The sequence below is a fragment of the Zonotrichia albicollis genome, chromosome 5, assembly GCF_047830755.1.
Source record: "Zonotrichia albicollis isolate bZonAlb1 chromosome 5, bZonAlb1.hap1, whole genome shotgun sequence".
NCBI classification, from domain to species: Eukaryota; Metazoa; Chordata; class Aves; order Passeriformes; family Passerellidae; genus Zonotrichia; species Zonotrichia albicollis.
The window spans coordinates 55,662,035-55,681,085 of record NC_133823.1 but is presented as its reverse complement, the minus strand read 5'-3'; the positions used below and the strand labels follow the sequence as shown (position 1 = coordinate 55,681,085).

Here is a 19,051-nt window from a genome sequence, read left to right as displayed (position 1 = left end):
CCTGATGGTCAAATGCTGTCTCCCCATTCTTATTTCACTTTCAGGGGAGCTTTTGAAACTGCCTGCAGACAGATACAAGCTGAAGTTTTGGCATCTTTAGTGCCTCTTCTCCCTTTCAGTTTCCTGGCTATTGGTTTGGTGCTAGGGAAGTGACCATGACTGTCCCCCCAGAAAGAATATTCTTCAGCTTTTGAAATTATTCATGACTGCACTTCCAGCCAGGTAGCCAAGTCTAGTGAAGTAAAATCAAAGAAACTGTAATAATAAAATAAGAAGTAAGAGCACCCTGCATACCCCCACATCCTCTGGAGGATTTCAGTCACAGTCTCTGAACAGAAGGAGTGAAAAGAATCAGCTTTACAACATCCAGGGGTGAGTTCACCAAAACCCTTCTGCACTGGGACTCCCAGGCAGGCAGGCACATGCAGCCCCACAGGAACATGAATGGTTTTGTGTTGGGTGAGTACCTGCTGCTCCTGAAAGCTCCAGCTTCCACTGATCCATTGAGCATCACTTGAACCACACCACAAGCTGCTTCTGCAAACTGAACCAGACCAAGGACATTACACTCTGACACTACAGGCAGTGCATGGCAGGCTTGGGGCTGGTAGAATTCACTGATGTCCTCAGAACTGCCTAACACAAGCACAGGATCTGGGCAACATTTTTGCAGAACATTTCAGCGCAAAAAAAGTCTCTGAAGGCTATGGCAAAACTGTGATAAAGCCCCATTAGACAGCTATGAACGGGCAGTCTCAGGGTGCATGGGGCTGGTACAGCAGCTTGTCTGGTTTCAGTTTTTACAGGGCTTTCCAGAGCTCCTACAGCTGCAGCTGTCTGTAGGAACTCACAGCAATCGTCAGATGCTTTAGCTCAGAACGCAAGGACAAGCCAGAGCAGAGGTATCCCCACTTTAAGGACACACAGACCACCACATACTTGTTTCCTTGTGACTCACGCTCTGTGTTCTTTTGTGGCTTGGGATTTTTCTCTCTTGATGTTTTAGTAAAATTATCACTGAGGTTTTTTTAATTTGATTTTCAATATACTGGATCATGTAATCACTGCTTTTTTATTCTTTAAAACCCATGCCCATATTTAAAGACTACTAAGGTCCATAAAGTATCTATGCTAAATATATACACCATTGGTAAGGCAAAGAATTTTTAAAAAGCTTAATGCGGGTGACTGTGCTTATCAAATCTTTCATGTCCTCATAAACAATGTGGCTCAAATTCAAATCTTGAGAGCTGCAAAGTTTCAGAAAGTTTCATTATGTTTTACTTTGAAATGTATTAAGCATGAGTTTTAGCAGATCTTGAATTTACATGGCAAGGAAGCTTGCAGCTGAGCAAACCTGGGTCTCTACGTCGTTCTGTCTCTCACAGATACTGGAACTCAACCTTTTTCACTCCTAGTTTACTCACAAAACATCTTTTTTTTATGTGATGAGTAGACTTTTTCTTACACACAAGAGAACTGGAGCATACAGGAATGCTGGTTTTCTACCTGGCAAGTCATCTACTGATAGTCATACCAAGGGTGAAATCTTGAGAGACAGGTAAAATCAAAGTAACTCAGGACATCAGGTGTTTCTCTGGCAGTTTGTTCCTGTACAGTGCTGACTCAAGAAAGGCAGGCTAATTGCTAAGCTGGGACCAGCAGGATCTCATTCCTGGGATGGGAGTTGGATGTGTCTGTGGGTGGGGACATCACAGGAGCCTTGCCAGGCCCTGATGTGGGAGGATGTGCTCTTCAGCTTTATGCTGGGAAGTGCAAGGGGATTCTCGGCCTTTTGGAAAATGTCTGTGCCAATCTGGGTGCTGTTTTCCACATTGGCAGGCTAAAATAGATTTTACTGCAGCAATTGATGTTCTGTGATTTAATTAAGGTGATTGCTATAACTGTATTACTTGCAGAGCTCCAGGTCTCTGCCAAGGGTTATTCCAAACACTGACACTCAGCCTCTGTCCACAAAAAGAGTGCCTGAACTACAAGGCAGTATATTGAAAATCAAATGTTGTACATAAAATATGGGACCTTGAAATCCTACACCATGATTTTTAACACCTGGAACTAAAGCTTTTGTCAACTTCTACTATTCCACCTTTAAAGTCAAGATCTGCAAAATCATATTTCTTGGCATTGTCAGGAATTTAGTGCCTTTCCTCACTTTTGGATTCAGGGAGATGCAGTCCAGATCTTACCATCTTGGAGGCCATTTTCCAGAACACAGAGCCAGGGTTGCTCTCACATTCATTTCGTTTTGGACAAGATTCATAGTTGATTCCTGAGATAAAATACATTTACAGAAGAGCTAAGGTTAGAGTGAATATTTTTGCAAGGTTTATGTGGCTTTGTGGGCAAAAAGATTTGCCCTCTGTCAAAGCAAGAAGGCTGAATGGGGAGAGGGCTCTGAAAGGAGAAGGAAATTGCATCTGCTCAAAGGCCTTCCTGTTTGCTCACAGTATTTTCAGGGAGGCACTTGCAGATCCCATATCACAAATAATTCTCAGAAAACAGAGAAGGGAAAACACACAATCCCAAATGTGAGAAACGGGCTGGCTCTTGACAGTTACTGTCTGATTGCATTGAAAATTTAAACTTTGCCCAACATTTTCAGTAATCCCAGCCCAGTCTAAAGGTTCCTAGCATTAAGCCCCAAGCCAGGAGTCAGGTGAGCAATGGTAACCCCAAGGCACCTGGACACTGCCCCAGCACTCTGATGTGGCCAGGTCCTTCTTGAGTGACATTCCTGCTTTGCAGTCTGTCCCATAGAAATCACAGGGTAGAAGCAAGCAAACAAAGCACAGGGGGCTAGATGTGGCCATTAGGTAAAGCAGCAACTTGGTGTTAAAATAACATCCAAAGTTGTGGTTTTTAATTTAACCTGAGAAATAGGTGCTATTTTCAGAATTCCAAAATATTGGACAGTTAAGATTTTAAATTAAATCACGAGAAAATGATGTGAAAAAGAATGTGTTTAGGTGTAGGTTACCTGGGGCAGAGGGGTCTCCACACCATGAAACTCTGTCAGCCATATAACCCAGCAAGGTGTCCTCCAAGGTGAGGAAATTCTGATTGGATTTTGTATAACGATGAACGAGGTCGTTTGTCTTGCTCCAAAACAGTGACTGTGAAATAAGGTACAATGTCTGGTGAGTGATAGTTATACCACAGCTGGCCAGAAAACTGCTCTGGAGAAAACCAGAAAGTTAATGACAATGAAGGAGTTTTATTGAAATGCAGCAAGTTCACCTCAGTGGGTCAGTTCTTATTTGAACACTGTTGCTTGCCGAATATTTTGGGCGTTTTGTTTTGTTTTTTTTTTTTTTGGTGTAATGGGACATGGTTAGCTTTTATGGGACTTTGAAAGAAAGGTTTGGCTAGTTTTCATAGGATAGTTCCCAAATTTGTTGTTTGCTTTTGAGCTGCACATGGAAGAACAGCTTTCTGGAAGCAGTGTCCCTCTCTCAGCATGGTGGCATGCTCCTTACAGAGAGCCACATGCTCAGGGAATGGGGACATCCCTGTCACCTCCCTGGGATGACCCTGGCTTGAGGCAAGCCTTACACAGGGATGATTCCCAGTGATAGATGGGCAGGGTTACTGAGCCCAAAGGTGCAGCTGCAGGACTGTTGCAGTAAGTGCAAAAGTTAAATGAGAGATGGGTGAGATGGTGAGATCCCCCTGCCCAGAGCTGGCTTCCCACCACAGCCCACCCTGCACTGGTGTTACCTTGTTGCAGGGTATAGGGTGACTTGCCAGCTCCATCAAAGGCTGGTAATCTTCTGGTGTGATATTACAGGGGTTCTTGTAAATGAAGGCATCTTTTAATGATTCCCATATTTTTAGACAATCCTTATCTCTGCCAAAAGATTAAAACATAGTTAGTAAATATTTATGAGTATTTGTGCCTGTGAAAGGTTCTCTGTTGTGGTCAAACACTAGAAGAATTCCAACTATGCCCAGGCACCAAATACATGATCCATTACCAAAGCAGAGTATCTTCAGCAGATTAAGTATATACTGAGGAAAGAACAGTTCAAAATATCTCTCTTTCCTGCATTTCAAATTAGTTCGCTGCAATATCTTAAAAAAAATCTTTACCCCTTAAATCTTTACCCCTTAAAAAAAAACAGTGATGATTTTACATAACCAAAAGATCAAATTTCTTGATTATTCACACCAAATTATAAGAAGCAAATATCTTCTCAGGCTATAGGTTGTACATTTTAAAAGTATGGTCAAAGAATACTGTCCCCTCAGATACAGCAAGCCAAAAATATGGCTTGTCCTTGCAGAGAGTTTGATCCTAGAAAAAAAAAACCCTGTAATTTTATCTAAAACAAAAGCAGAGATTTAGCTTTTTGGGACCTGAGATTATTTTTATTTATGCATTAATTTTCAGCTGTTGACTTGGGTGTATTAAATTTTCTCCTGGAGGACACTTCTTTGTCTGCAAAGCATAAGTAACCCACAGAGACCATACTCCAAACCTTGGTACTTTATTTAGAGGTTAGGAAGTTGTAAATACCTCTCACTGCCACTAAGGATTACAACATGGACACACTGAATCATCCCAAAGAGAGGCTCCTGCTGATGGAGGGATGACATTAGAGAACAGGCAGCTGTCCCCTTTGCTCTGCACAGTCAATGGTATCATAAAGACAATTTGTAGAGCTTGGCTGTAAGCACAGGCACATCTCATAAACATTTATATGGCTCACACTTTCTAATTTGTCAAATGACTCCAGGCAGACCTTTATTTTTCTTTTTCTTTTTTTTTTTTTTTAAGCTACTCCTGAGACTGGTTTATGTAAGAGCATTAACAGCCCCAGGTGACAGCTGGGTACTGTAGGGGGATACAGTATGGGTAAATGAGGGTGATATAGAATGTAATCTTACCCCCTAAAGAGTTGCGGTTCAGCCAATTACTAAAGATTAGAAGCAGGGCTGATTTTAACAGGCCACACCTGTAGCCAATAAGAACAGTGGTATAAAAGAGTGGGTTGGTGGGAACTGCAGTCAGAGGATTGCTACAAAGACTGGGAAGAGTCAGTGTTTAGAGGAGTTGCCTATGAGAAACACTGAGGAGGTATGAAATTCTGGCGATATGGAGTCCTTGCACTATAATGGTGTTAGACCTCTTGATAAATAAGACAACAGGGTACCTGGTGATCTATCCTTTCATATGGCAAAGTTTTTATGCTTGGTCTCAGAAGACAAAATATTTTTCAAGAAACCATTAAAAAACCCCCCCCTTTTTTTTTTTTTATTTCCAAAGCAGAGAGGTAGGAGATAGACACAATATAAAACATTTCTGCTGGTAGACTCAAGCCATGGCCATGAGAGGCACAAAGAAACCAGCCAGGTGATTCATGATCATGACAAGAGAGATTGCTGAGTCACTAACCTAAAGAATCAGTGTTCCATCCTTAGCAGTGCATGATGTGTGTCAACATCTCAGTACCTGAGAGAAGAGTCTGTATGCACAGTCCTGGCAGAGCTGAGCAAAATTGCCTCTTTAAAGTTATAAAACCTGGTAGGTCTTAGCCTGCAAGTGGGGGAGGCTCTTCTACAGCTGCTGATCACTGTGGAACTGCCAGGTGCATCACAGGGAGGAATGTCAGCCATGAAGATGGGCTTTTGTGGAAGCTAGGCAGTTTCAAGCATTGTTTTAGAAATAAAAATACAAATCATTAATGTAAAATAAAATACATAATTTAAACAACCTTTTCTTTTTGCTGTCCTCACTTACCAACATGGGTTGGTTTTTTTTTTTTACAGCTGAATAATAATGAATCATTGATTTGCCACTCACACTGAGGAGAGGACAGAGACTTGCTGTAGCTCTGGGCCTTCTGACACAGTATGAGAAGTTGGCTGGCATGTGGTATGCTAAAAATTCCAGCAAGAATAGCTTCAGGTTGAAACAAGAACATGTGCCTTGCCAAAAGAACCCAAAAAACAAATGTCTGAGAAAGAAACTTTTCCCTTAAAGTTGCTCCTAAGTCATAGAATGTGTTGATTTAGTGTTCCTTCTGGATTTACAGAAGAAAGAAAGGCCACAAAAGAGATCCTCGCTCTACCAGTTAATCAGAATTATCTGAATTAGATAGAGTGCATGAGGAATACTGTATGTGCCACACTGCTGGGGCCTTGGGCTCTCTCTTTCTCTGGCGTTTGTTTGTGTGTTTTGGGTTGCATACAAACTAATTCTGCATCCTATCTGCAAACACCATATTATCTCTTCAGGGATAATGCACTTCTTCCTTTGAGGCTACCTTTGTTTGTGCTGAAATATCTAAAACATTTTATTCTGCTATAGACTCTTAAATTATTGAATCCAAATTCAGTGATATGTAACATAAATATGTTACATTTAACATATTTAATGTTTAATTTTTTCAAGTTTATTTTTTTCAAATAGACTTGAAAAAATTCTGTTTCTGTTTAATTTTTTCAAGTTTTCTTTTTATTAATAGAATTTGGGCAGTACTGGTAAATGTGAAATAAAAGCTAACAGAAAGAACACATGAAATCTTCAGTGAACTTGAAAACTGCAACATTGCTCTGGAAAACAAGGACTGAAGAACTTGTCTTAGGATCTTTTTGAGCCAGAGATTCTACCCTGAACTCAGTATAGGACACAATAAGGGCTGGGATACAAATAAACTTTTCCTTATTAAATTCAAATGTTATACATACTGCAAAGCATATCCTCCATTTGTCCTTACATTGGGGTAGAAGTTCCATTTTCCAATAAATTTGAGCATTTCTATTTGCCTTGTATATGAATATCACGTTAATCTATCAAGCAAAAGCTGGGGCCAAGAATATTTCCATTAGCATCTATCCCAGCAGCCAAATTTTAATGTGCATATTAGAAAAATGGACAGCTTCTGCATCATTATTTCTTGCATACCCATACACTGGTCTGGCTAACCTTGAAAGAATATTCTTACACTGAAAGGAATGGGGTAGCATTGAATTATCTGGTAAATAACTGTTACTATAGATTTTATTTTGCCTTACAATTTTTTTTTCTTTAACTGGACATGACAGAGCAATTCATCCCCAATTGAAGCTGATTTAATTGGTATAATACCAAGGATAAGTTTCATCCCCTCTGATTTCAGTTACACCATGAACAAAGTCTGGTTTTGGTTCAGCACTGGATTGACACTGAATGCTGGAAATATCTGAAGAAGGGCAGTTGTCTCTAGTTTTCTACTCAAGAATTTGAGAGTGATGCCTAAAGTATGGGACCCATTTCAAATTTATAAGAAAATAATTACTTCCAGGCTTTGTTCTGGAGAACTCAACCAACTCTGCCCGTGTTTTTAAATCACCCTGCCAGGCAGAGATGCTTTGCTGGGGACACCTGTTCTCCCTGCAATCAAGATCAGGTTTTCCAAGGTCCAGAATTTCATTTCTAAAACATCGCAGTGTCTTTGGGCCACCCTGAGTTTTTAATTGTGGCCCTGTGGTGAAGCTCCAAAGTTACAGCTGGATACATTCCCCTGAGCCCATGTCCCTAATCTGTGCAGTGATCAAATCTCTGCAATTTGTGTAAGAAAATACTTCTCATTTGCTACCATCACCAGCCAGAGCTGTGATGAACCTAAGCACTCAGAAATCTGACTCTTTAAAAAGTCAGCAAGATGTTTGTGGTTGTAATATAGCTCCTTAAAGATATAAAGCCAGTTTTCACTCTTCTGGGCATCTAAGGCACAGGTTTCAGGTGTAAAAACCCAGATATCTCAGAAGGGGAATGTGTATCAAATGAACTAAATGATGTAGCAGTATTTCTGCATCTAACAGACCCTACCTTTGCCTGTGCCAATTTATCTGCTGCATTTTGATGAACTGTGATGGCTGTAGATAGCAGGGAAATTTATACATCTGTAGTCAATCTATAGTCATGTGTAGCTATGCCTTTATGTCAGAAATTATACAAGGACCAGTTATACAATTGGTATACAAATATATACATATACAATTGTGTTGAGAGGAAGCCCTCTGTAACTCAGAATAATTTTGCTACCTTTTCTGCCCTAAATATTCCTGGGGTTTTATTTCTTCAGCTTCCCCCTCCCTAATTCCAGCCTTGCCGTGTCTCGCTGCTGCTTTGGAGCAGTTTTTTCGGAGCTGCTGCCAAGGACAGCCCAGGCAGCCGAGGCTCCCTGGAGTGAAGCTGGCCTGGACGCTAAAAGCAAGGAGAACAGTGCCATCAGGTGGGAGAGGAGCTCCGCGGGACAGCAACACCAAACACGTGGGGCTCTTCCAACCCGACCCATCTGCAGGGCACGGAGCTGGAAATGGGGATGAGCACACACTGGAGGGGCTCCCTTCTTGTCATTGCAGCACCCAAACCTCCCATCGGGCATCTTTGTCCTACAAATCAGACAGATACAAATCAAGAGAGGTCAGCCACTGTCACAGGGCTGTAAGGGTTCCTCAGGGGTGAAGAGAGAGACGAGAATCTTGACTCCATGATCAGAAGGCTGGATTTATTAATTTATGATATATATTACATTATTACTATGCTAATAGGAATAGAGAGGAAAGTTCAGAAGCTGCTAAGCTAAGAATAGAAAAGGAATGAATCAACAAAGGAGCTCTCTCTGATTCTCCCAGAGAGAGCTCAGTCTTTGATTGGCCCTTAATTGTAAACATGGAACATGGGCCAATCACAGGTGCACCTCTTGCATTCCACAGCAGCAGATAACCAGTGTTTACATTCTCTTTCTGGGCCCTCAGCCTTCCAGAAGAGGGAAAAATCCTAAAGAAAGGATTTTTCACAAAAGATGTCTGTGACAAGCCACTGTTGTTGCTGAGGGTTTGATGACACTAACCTGCTGGTTTCAGCATTAGGATAATGGAAAGGGAGAAAATTAGCAAGGAAAGCGATGAAAGAAGAAAATCAGATCTGTCAAGCTCAGTGTCTTCAATAAGCACAAGCCTCTCGTTTCCCATTTAGTTTAATTACTGCAAATTGTCTGCCACCAGAACACTTTTGGTAACAGATTTTCTGTCAACATGAAAATGACATGCTTGATTTTTTTGGCAGCCTGGTTTGGTAAGTATTGCTTTCTGCTGATTACACGGTTCAAAAGTCAGTAACCAAAGCATTGGAAGAACTAACTGGGCAAGGAGAGGGACATCCAGAGCCCTGCCTCACAGGCAGATCACTTCTGGAAAGGCTGCCTGTAGGCAGAGCAAGTAATTCAGCATGGCAAAGAGGGGGAGCCTGGAGGTCTGGGAAAAGGAGCCCTGAGTGAGATTGCTGCTGGAGGCACCCCAGGGCTTTGTGTGTTCCTGGACAGTGAATGGCCTGGAGCCAGTGCCAGCTCCTCAGCACACCAGCCCTTCACCTTTGGCAGCAACAAGAAGGTTTTAAGGGCAGGACTATTTGTGGCTTTGGTTTATGGCTCCTGGAGTGTTTTATGTGAGTGGGGAATTGCTGCTGCAGGACAACACTCAGCCTTGTCCCCCTCATGGGAAGGGCTGAGCCAAGAGGAGGCAGCTGCAACCAGTGAAGGGCTCATCCACATGAGCAGACTGTTTTGCTGCCTGGATTTCAGCCTCTCTGGGTGAAAAACAAGCTGCTAAAGCAGGTGGTATGTGCAGATGTGCTCTGTAAGTGGAACAGAGCCCCCAGAAGGGCAGAAATCTCACCTGGACTACATGTTGGCGGAGGATCATAGTTGCTCTATTTAATTTAATCTTCCAAGTGAGGGCCATGTCATCAACAGATACAGAGGGAATAAATTTTAGCTGACATCTACTCTTTGATCAGAAAGTAGTAGAGTTTCAATGTTAATATTAAACTTCTAAGAACAATTCTGTAACAGTGACCTAAATTAAAGTACATACAGGGCATGTATGTACATACATGTACATGCATACATAAATTAAATTACATACAGCCACCAGACATTGCCCTGTAGAGTCAATTCTATAAAATCAATAAACAAGAGAAAATTTAAAGAGCAGGCAGCTGACTGTGCATGACTAAATAGCTGCAAAGATGTACAGTGGAAAATTCAGTGGCTTAATGCACTTTCACTTTTTCTCACCCATTACATGAACTTGCACTACGTTGTTTTGTTTTGCTTGTTTGTTTGTTTTTAATAGCACTAAAGCTGCTGGAATGTGGCATAAATGCAGTAATTTGGGAGAAGTTCCTGCTTCAAGGGTGGGCTCTATCAGCAGGACACAGACAAGAGAACAGCTTGGAGCTCTAGTACACCTGTGAGTGATCTTCTTGATAATTCCTTATTCTGTGGTCATCCCTGGGAAGACAGAATGCATCTTTAGCATTTTTTTCCCTTGAACACTTGAGACAGACTTTCATCTGACCCTAGAGGGAAAAAGGATCTATTCCTCCTATCCTTATGGATAACCAGAGATACATTTCCTCATGGGGCTCTGAGGTGTTAAACTGCTCTTGGGTTTTAACCATACCTTAGCAATGACAGCTGAATTATATCACCTCTGACTGTGGGGTTTTCTCACCGACATCTCCACAGATGTTATAGAAAAACAGCAGCAGGGAAAAGTGGGATAGACCAGTATTCCCCTTTACAGCAATCAGCTCATAAAACATTTAATAATTTCAATCCTAGGGTGGTGCTGTAATTTAGGCAGCCACCAGACATTGCCCTGTAGAGTCAATTCTATAAAATCAATAAACAAGAGAAAATTTAAAGAGCAGGCAGCTAACTGACTGTGCATGACTAAATAGCTGCAAAAATGTACAGTGGAAAACTAAGCTGAAAAGCTTTTCATCAGCAAATACTTCTGATTAACATGTAGAAGATCAGCACAGACGGAATAATACTCTCTCTAGTATCTGGGATTAAAACCAAAGGACATTTTGACTGCAAGGATATTTTAATATAGATGCAATATGTGTAAACTAACCTAAATGTGAAAAATTATTTGAAATCCTATGGAGTCTTGCAGTAAGAACCATTAAATATTTATACACTGTAAAATTAATGTAAAAAAGTTTGTGTATATGAGAAATATAAAGTAATTTAATAACAATTTTTGTATTATAAAACTTCAATATAGAAAACTAATAGGTGAGTTGACATTTGGCTGTCAAGTGAGAGATAAATTCACATCTCAACAACATTTCTGCCCATTAGCAGTAGACTGATGTTGGCCAGGGACAAAGGACAAAGTAACTTTTGACATCTCCCTGTTACCCTTGATGGACACTCAGACCTTGGGTTTTCTGTGGAGTTACAGCCTGGGAGGGAAGATTTTCAGCACAGAACTGAGCCTGAGCTTTGCACAGAACTGGATGGCTTTCCGCTGGATGGCTTTATAGTCCAGAAGAACAGAAATAAATATGCTGGTGATTAATGATCTCAAGAACAAATAGATGATAGCTACCCACTGCCCTATGAACTTGTCTCTTGCTAAAAGAAAGTTAATTCTTTCTAATGAGCTTCCTTTAGAAAGAGATGACAACAATACCCAAATGGACTCCTACCTCCCAGCCCAGAGCAGTATGGAACTAGCTTTAAGCAGCGTGAGGACTCTTTAGAGGGACAAACCCCAGAGCCAGTAGCCCCACCTCTATTTCTCATGTACTCATCACTGTCTTTTTGTGCCCACTAAACATTATATTCCAGTTCCCCATTAAAGCTCAGTACAGCATATTTCAATAGAAGTGTACTTTTAAGTAGGTCTCAAACAGCTGTTAATATTTATAATGAAATCTTTGCTACCAATAAACTACAAGAACAGTCAAAGTCACTTGTATACAACTTAGGGAAAAACAGTTGTAAAAAAAACCTTGTTACAAACATTGAAGGATAGAATAAATAAAAAGCAGAGCAATGTAGGTTTCATGTAATAAAGGTAAACACAGAGAAGGTATTAAAATCAGCACACAAGCACATGAAATAGGGGAGGGGAACTTTAATGGCAAACACAAATGTTAGGACTTGGGTATTTTAATAAGCTGTGTGCTATGATGATGATACAGTGCCCATCTTAATGCTGAGATACAAACCAGATGTAGGAACAAAATATCAAAACAATTTTCAGTAGAGATGAGCCAAAACATTTCTTCATTGCTGTTTGTCCTGGCTTCCCAGTGGACTTCTTACAAGTCTAAAGGCAATTCCTAAGAAATGAAGCAGCATGAGGAAGGAAGGCACTTCTGGTGATCATCCAGCCCAGCCTCTGTCTCAGAGAAGTTTTCTCAGGACCAGGATCAGTCTTGTTTTGAATGTTTCCAAGGATGGAGCCTCTACAAAGTCTCCAGTCAACCTTTCAAGTTGTAGTCCAGTCAAGTTCCAGTCTTCGATCACCCTCATAGTAAAAAAACCTGTTTTTTTCCCCTATGTTTAAATAGAATTTTCTGTACTGTAATTAATGCCCATTGCCTCTTGCCCTGCAACTGAATACCACTGAGAAAAGCTTGACTCTCTTTTCTTTACTCCCCTCAGCTGGTGTTTACCACCTTGAGCCTTCCCTTCCCCAGGCTGGGCAGTCCCAGGCTCTGAACCCCTCTGTGTGTCTCAGACACTTCAGTCACCGTCACGGTCCCTCTCTGGGTGTGCTCCAGCTGTGTCCCTGAGCCCCTTGCAGTGACAGGACCAGAACTGGCCCCAGCACTGCAGCCACATCTCCCCAGGGCTGAGCAGAGGGAAAGGTGCCCTGTGTCCCCCTCTGTCCATGCTCCTTCTCAGGCACCCAGGGCACTGCTGGCCCTTGTCACCAGGGCACACTGATGGCTCACATCAGCTTGTCACCAGGCCCCTGTGTCCTGGTCCACAGTCAGTGCAAATAAAGCCTTTTGTTTGCTGTGGGACCAAAAAAGATGGCACAGCAATGACAACAGATTTTTTTTAGAAAGCATAGTCTTACAAACAAACACTGAGTCCTTTGATGGATATCAAATTAGGGAGCTCTAGAAATCTGCTGAGCATTCTAAGAGGGTTTAATGCATTACAACTGGGTAGTAATTTGTGCTTTTCAGAAGACTGGTTCAGTAATGGTTTCTCTCATGCAAGGCACATTTTCTCAATGAAAAAACAAACCTTAGGTAAGTTTCAGTATAATGTCATGGCTGTAAAATAAAGCTAGGATTTTTGTGACACTGAATCAAATCATGCTAGTGCCATGCTTGATGTGAAAGCATTAACAATCACTGAACAAACACAAAGAAATTAGATTAAAAATGCCTAGTAAAGCATGAAGGCAAAATGCAAAAGTAAGCGTACAACAAAGCCCAGATTTCCTTCAGGAGGGAATTATGCTCTGAATGCAATAGTATCTCACACAAAATCATGATCCATGTGTTCTTTCTGACAAAATGTATCTCCATAGGCTGCAAAGGAATGGGAAGGTAAAATGCATTCATGATTGTGCAGTCAGGAGACAGAGCTCTCCTGGACATGCACCAACTCTTACTAAATTTAATGGAATTACAGACTTAAAATTTGTTACAACAGAACTTGCCACTAACAATAAAAACAATATTGGTTGATCTAATTATATTTAAGGGGGAAACATATTCTGTGTTCATACAAGATTGCATGAAAGCTGTACTGAAGTTTTACACTTTCAGCTTCATCATCAGGTTTTTGTGTTGCTTAGTCAGGCACAGTGGCATTGTTTGGCCTGGCAGTTACGTGTGTTATTGAAACTGCTCTCTGTCTGTGTCCTTGGTGCCCCCTTCCTGTCAGAAGTTAGACAAAAAATAAGCTGGTTTGACTTCAAACAATTTTTAAATAGTTAAATATATAAATAGTAGGTCCTTGCCAGCTTCTCTGGACACAGCCCTGTGTAATGTGCTCTAGGATGTTCCTGCTTCGGCAGGGAGGTTGGGCCAGCTGACCTCTGTATCCCTTCAAACCTGACCCATTCTGGGATTCTGGGGTTCTTTGAATTAAAGACCAAGGAGTGACTGCAGCTGTGAGGGGGGAGCAGTCACTAGCTGAGAATGAAAATCCTCTTGAGCTACAAATGTAAAATCAGTTATTTCTAGATCAAAAAAAAGCATATTTTATGCTTTGGGCATTAGTGACTATGACCTTTTAGTTAGCATGGCCTCTCCACTCCTTCCCCAGGTCACAAAGGTCTGCTGGTTCCTGACCTCAGCCTGCCAATTCAAATGTGGTGAAGAGGAAACCTAACCCAGCTAATTTAGGCTGCAGCTGTTGCCACTTTTTCTGCCCCAACAGGTACAGAGGTGCCAAAGCAGCCCCAGAAGCAGCATCTTGGAGTGATGGGTGAGTTATGGTGTCACCACAGCAGGTTTAGCAGGGATCTGCTGAACTCCCTGAGCTGTGCAGGGGAGCCCAAAGCGCTGAGCCCCGGCTGCCCTCCCTGCTCTGGCTGTGCCAGGGATACGCTATTGGAAATTTGGCGGGGTGAGACTGGAGGTGAGACTTGCGAGCGCTGTGACAGCCACAAGAGGGAGTCCCTATTGCTGGGAAGGAGAGGAGGAAGTCATTGGAGGTCAAATTGTTGCTTCAGACTAAACTGCTTTTGGCTTTGTTCAGCCCAAACTACCATGCATACTGATGGCCACACGGGATTTTTACAAGACTAGTGAAATCAGAACTTCCAGCTTCTGTTAATGAAAAAAAGGTAAGACTACCAAGCTGAAGCAAACTATTGCTTTGGAGCCAGTATTTTCCAAAGAAGTCAAAACAGAAATACTGTTCCTTACTGTCAGTATTATGCAGGTGTGTGACTCTGTGTGCAGGGAACAAACCCCCTAAAGCCTGCTGCTATACCATCCACATTTTTTCCTAAAAAATAGGACTAATACTGAAAATGCTTTATTTATTTATTGAAATGTTTGGTATTGTCTTTCTGTTCCTCTTCCTCATGAACTTTGCCATGACAAAGTTTATGCAGGAAGACTGAGGAAATTGCATGTGTACAAATATTGAGAGTCAGCTAGCAGCAGAAATAAATCTGAGGATTGTATGGCATGCAAGCAGTTGAACAAAATTATTACCAGCAGATGCTGTAACACAGCACCAGAGAAATGTCCTTTTGTGAGCAAGTTCCACACAAAGTTTTGATGAATTTTAAGAATAAAAAAATCAACAGGATAAAATCTGATTGCATGCCCCCTCTGTGGGCTTGGGTTCGGCCCAAAGATTGTATTGGAAAAGAGAAGAGCACAACCAGAGTGAGCTGGCTGGGCATGGTGAAAGGCTCCAGTAAGATGAGGGAGAATGCAAAGAGGTATCCTCTAGAATTAGAGTTGTGATAGTGAAGGTGTGCACTACCATGTCAGAAGCCTTCTGAAATTATTTACAGCACACAGATGCAAAAACAGAGTTAAATGGAGGCTGTAGAACTCTGTTAAAGCCACCTGTGGTAGCCAGAAACAGTACAATATCCATTGTCATGTCAACCATCCCATTCTTCAAAACCTGCCATCTATTCCAATGTGAAATATGGCACTCCAAAGTGTAGTAAATGTCACTAACTACCACAGTGAATAGATTTATTGTTCAGAAAATATCCTCAAAGGTGGAACTTAGTGACTCTGATATTAAAAAAAAGTAAAAATACAGGGAAGTGTCCACAAGTTTACCCAAGGCAGATCTTTTAAAAAATGTATACATCAGTGTAAGATTAAAAGGGAAAGAACAAAATATGGACAAATTTATGAAAAAATGAAAATATTTCCAGCCAAGATAACGAAGTTGCCATGGTGGGAAGCAGTGGCAGCAGCAGCCCTGGCAGAGTGCAGGGCACAGCTTGCCCAGCCCACAGCTCTGCCCATGTTTCTGCAGGTCCCTGTTCCTACTCTTCTCTTTGATTAACTGCACCACAGATCCCATACCACAGAGGATCCAAGGCCTACATTAATGATGAAAGATTCCACTCTCTGATGTGTCCTAAAGGCACCCAGCTCATTATCAGAAAGTGCCAGTGACAGAGAGGGTGGTTACACAAACTGCACAGAGCTCAGAAATGAGCAATCTTGGCTTTGATTTCCAGAAAAGCATCTGTATTTAATTCTCCATTCAGGAAACCGCTGAACATTTCAGATGTACACAAACAAGCATGTTTTCCTTCTTCTGTTCTATATGCTTCACAAAAATCTGTCACTTCAATAAAATAAAACAAAAAAGGGTCCTACTATACAGAAGTAATTTAATCTGAAAGAAAGTGAGCTCACAGCCACTTGTTGGATTATGAGTAGCACTGTTAAGCACTGATGGATTATGAATAGGTCAAAATACTGCATTTTGTACTAACAAACTTTTTAGAAAACTTGTGATCATGGATTTGTGGTTTTTTAAAACTGTCCTTGATTTAATTGCCTAAAAAAATAATTCCTAGAGATATTTGTGGTCCAGATTCAGACTGTTGTCAGTGACAACACACGTGGCCGTGGCTGAAAGCATATTCACACAAAAGTGGTTTTCACATCTTTAGCACCTCAATTTTAATGAAACAAGCCCATGTAACAAAGGCTATTAGGCCTGAAAACAATTTCAGATTTAAATATCGAGAGATAATTCTTTAATAAATTAATTTATGCTTTTAGAAACATGTATATAATTTTGCAAGTTTCAGGAGCTTTTAAATTTTATTTGCAAAAGAATCCTCCTTTCCCTCACTAAAGCCACTCAAATATTTGACATAAAGAGTGGAAAAGTCTCTGTGTGCTCAGGCCATGGTTTTCCACATGACCCTTCAAATACTGCAGATCAGCTTTTTCATACAGTGCAGGAAATCCAAAGCCAAAAGAAACCCAAATGCAAGCAAACTATACACAGCTTTGCTCTCATCAGCTCAGTGTCATGAAAACAAGAGGTTGCCTTTTTCAGGACAAAGACCAGGATGGTTCTGTCACCTGGCCAAGGCGTGGGGCAGCGCCACAGCACTCAGCCCAGGGTGATGGAAAATTCTGCCAGAGGCTCACTGGGCAGGGCAGCTTTGTGGTGCCACAGAAGGGATGGATGGGTCCCTGCTGAGAGACCCTGGCTGCTCTGGAGCCATCCTGGGTGTCCCCAGCACCTGCTGGGGGTCCAGGGCACTCCTTATTTCATACTTTGCTTTTCTCTGCAGTGAAGGGGATCAGAAAATCAGTTCTCAGCTCTAATACACTGTGGCAGACCTGGGCCCATGGAATTTCTTCTGCAGGAGAGGAGGGATGGGATGCCAGGGGTGTTGCAGTACCTGCTGGGATGAGCTGAGCAAGGACCACCTCTGGGGGAAGGGGTTTCCAGGGACTGATGAGCTGGTATTGGGATCCACCTCTATTTCTCCATGCAAGCTCTCCGAGCTCATCAAGAAATCATATCCACATGCTAAAAACAGCTTTTGGTAACACCAAGGTACTTCTGCATGTTTTTCTAACATTTTTGCCTGCCCTATAAGTCTGTGTTGAACCTTGTCCTTTCCCTCTCTCCTGTGTAGTCTCGGTTACAGGGCTGCAGTGTCACATTACAGACTTCGGCAGATCAGCTTTACAGCAAATTGCTTCACCTCCATGTACTCAAACCTGCTAGAATTCAGCTTTTATTTCAGCTGGCTTTAGGGAAGTTGTAAAATCCATTTATAATTATGTTTTGATTAGTGTTACTTTTATTGCCCCTGCAGGTAGTTTCTTTCAAAAGCCGCCACTGGGGCACCGAGTTTGTCTGTACATTTTCCTACAAAACAGGGTTCTGATTTCTCCCTGCCCCTGCCAACCCAGCCAGGTGGAGCCGAGACAGTTTCTGCTCACCCGACACCTGACCCAGACCTGTACTCACCCCAGCTCCGGGTGCTGCGCCGTGATGTAGTTGTAGCATCTTCCCACAATAACTTCTTGCAAGTTCTTCGTGGTCCCCCTGTCCTTCCACTTCAGCATTTGGGGGCTGACCTCGTGCCTGCCGTGGGTCAGCAGAGAGGCCAGCACCACGGCGAGGACCAGGGCGGCCAGCAGCACGGCGATGCCCACCAGGAGCACGGTGCGCTGCCGGGCCCGGGCCGAGCCCTGCTGCAGCGGCATCGCGCTGAGCGGCGGCGGCAGCTGCGGGACAGCAGGGACAACAGCGGGAACAGAGGGACAGGGGAAGAGCGGGACAGAGGGACAGCAGGGACAGCAGCGGGGACAGAGGGACAGCGGGACAGAGGGACAGCAGGACAGAGGGACAGCGGCTCCTGCAGCAGCCGCGCCGCCCCCGCCCCCGCGGATGCCAGGGAGGCCGGGCTGACCCCCGCCCGCCCCGGGTCAGCGACCGCCCGCAGAGCGGGGCTGAACGGGCAGCGCTGCGCCCTCCGGGGATCCCCGGGATGTGCCGGGATCTCTGGGCTGTGTCGGGATCCTTGGGCTGTCCCTGGATCCCGGGCTGACCCAGGAGCCTGGGGCTGCCCGCGGGCACCGGCGCTCCGGAGGGGCAGGTCCGGAGGGGCAGATTCTCCGGGGCTCCGGAGGGGCAGGTCCGGACCCAGTGCCGCTCCCACCGCCCCCGCCCCGCCGGTCCCGTCCGCTCCGCCGGTTCTGGAGCCCAGCGAGAGCTTTTCGGGCTGGGGAGGGAAGGGAGAGCCTGGGTGCTGTCTGTGCTCTGTGCCTCACTTTGCCGTGACCTCCCCGAGTTAAACTCCGGGAAGTTATCGGCAGTAACGCACTCAAGGGAACCCCAGGAAATAACTTGCGAAGTTCTTGTAATTCTCGTTCATATAATTGCAGCTACATGCTCCATCTAATGTGCCAGTAAAAGATGAGTTCAAACCACCACGTGTCTGTTTGCTCTAAATTAATCGTTTTGGGCAGGACAGGTGTTGAATCTGACTTCACCTAAGGCAACTTTGCAGAGACCATACAAACATAGTTTATCATCACACAATGGGTTATTTTACTTCTCTCCCTTGCCCATAGGCTTGGATTAGTTGTCACATGAATTTCTAAGACAAGTGTGTAATTATGGATGTTTGAGGCTGTGTGAAATCATCTAAGGAAGTATTAAGTGTTCTCTGCAAGAGGGTTAGTTCCTTACTGTAATCTCCAAAGAGGGCAATTCTACTTCCTTGGTCAAAAAGTCAAAACTGAATAAGA

At 43.0% G+C, this 19,051-nt stretch overlaps 1 protein-coding gene across 2 annotated transcripts in view; it reads right to left on the bottom strand.

Moving 5' to 3' along the window:
• Nucleotides 1–18,731, bottom strand: part of CD38 (CD38 molecule) — a 29,692-nt gene extending 10,961 nt beyond the window's left edge. The window contains exons 1-5 of one of the 2 annotated variants that reach the window (XM_074541780.1): nucleotides 17,766–18,731; nucleotides 3,739–3,868; nucleotides 2,999–3,134; nucleotides 2,208–2,290; nucleotides 468–544 (exon numbers count right to left, since the gene is read on the bottom strand). In XM_074541780.1, the coding sequence (XP_074397881.1) occupies nucleotides 468–544; nucleotides 2,208–2,290; nucleotides 2,999–3,134; nucleotides 3,739–3,868; nucleotides 17,766–18,004 (665 nt within the window). In that variant the 5' untranslated portion in view covers nucleotides 18,005–18,731. The remainder of the gene's footprint in view (nucleotides 1–467; nucleotides 545–2,207; nucleotides 2,291–2,998; nucleotides 3,135–3,738; nucleotides 3,869–17,765) is intronic. The other variant, XM_005485039.3, reaches the window with a different exon arrangement.
• Between the last annotated feature and the right edge of the window lie 320 nt (nucleotides 18,732–19,051).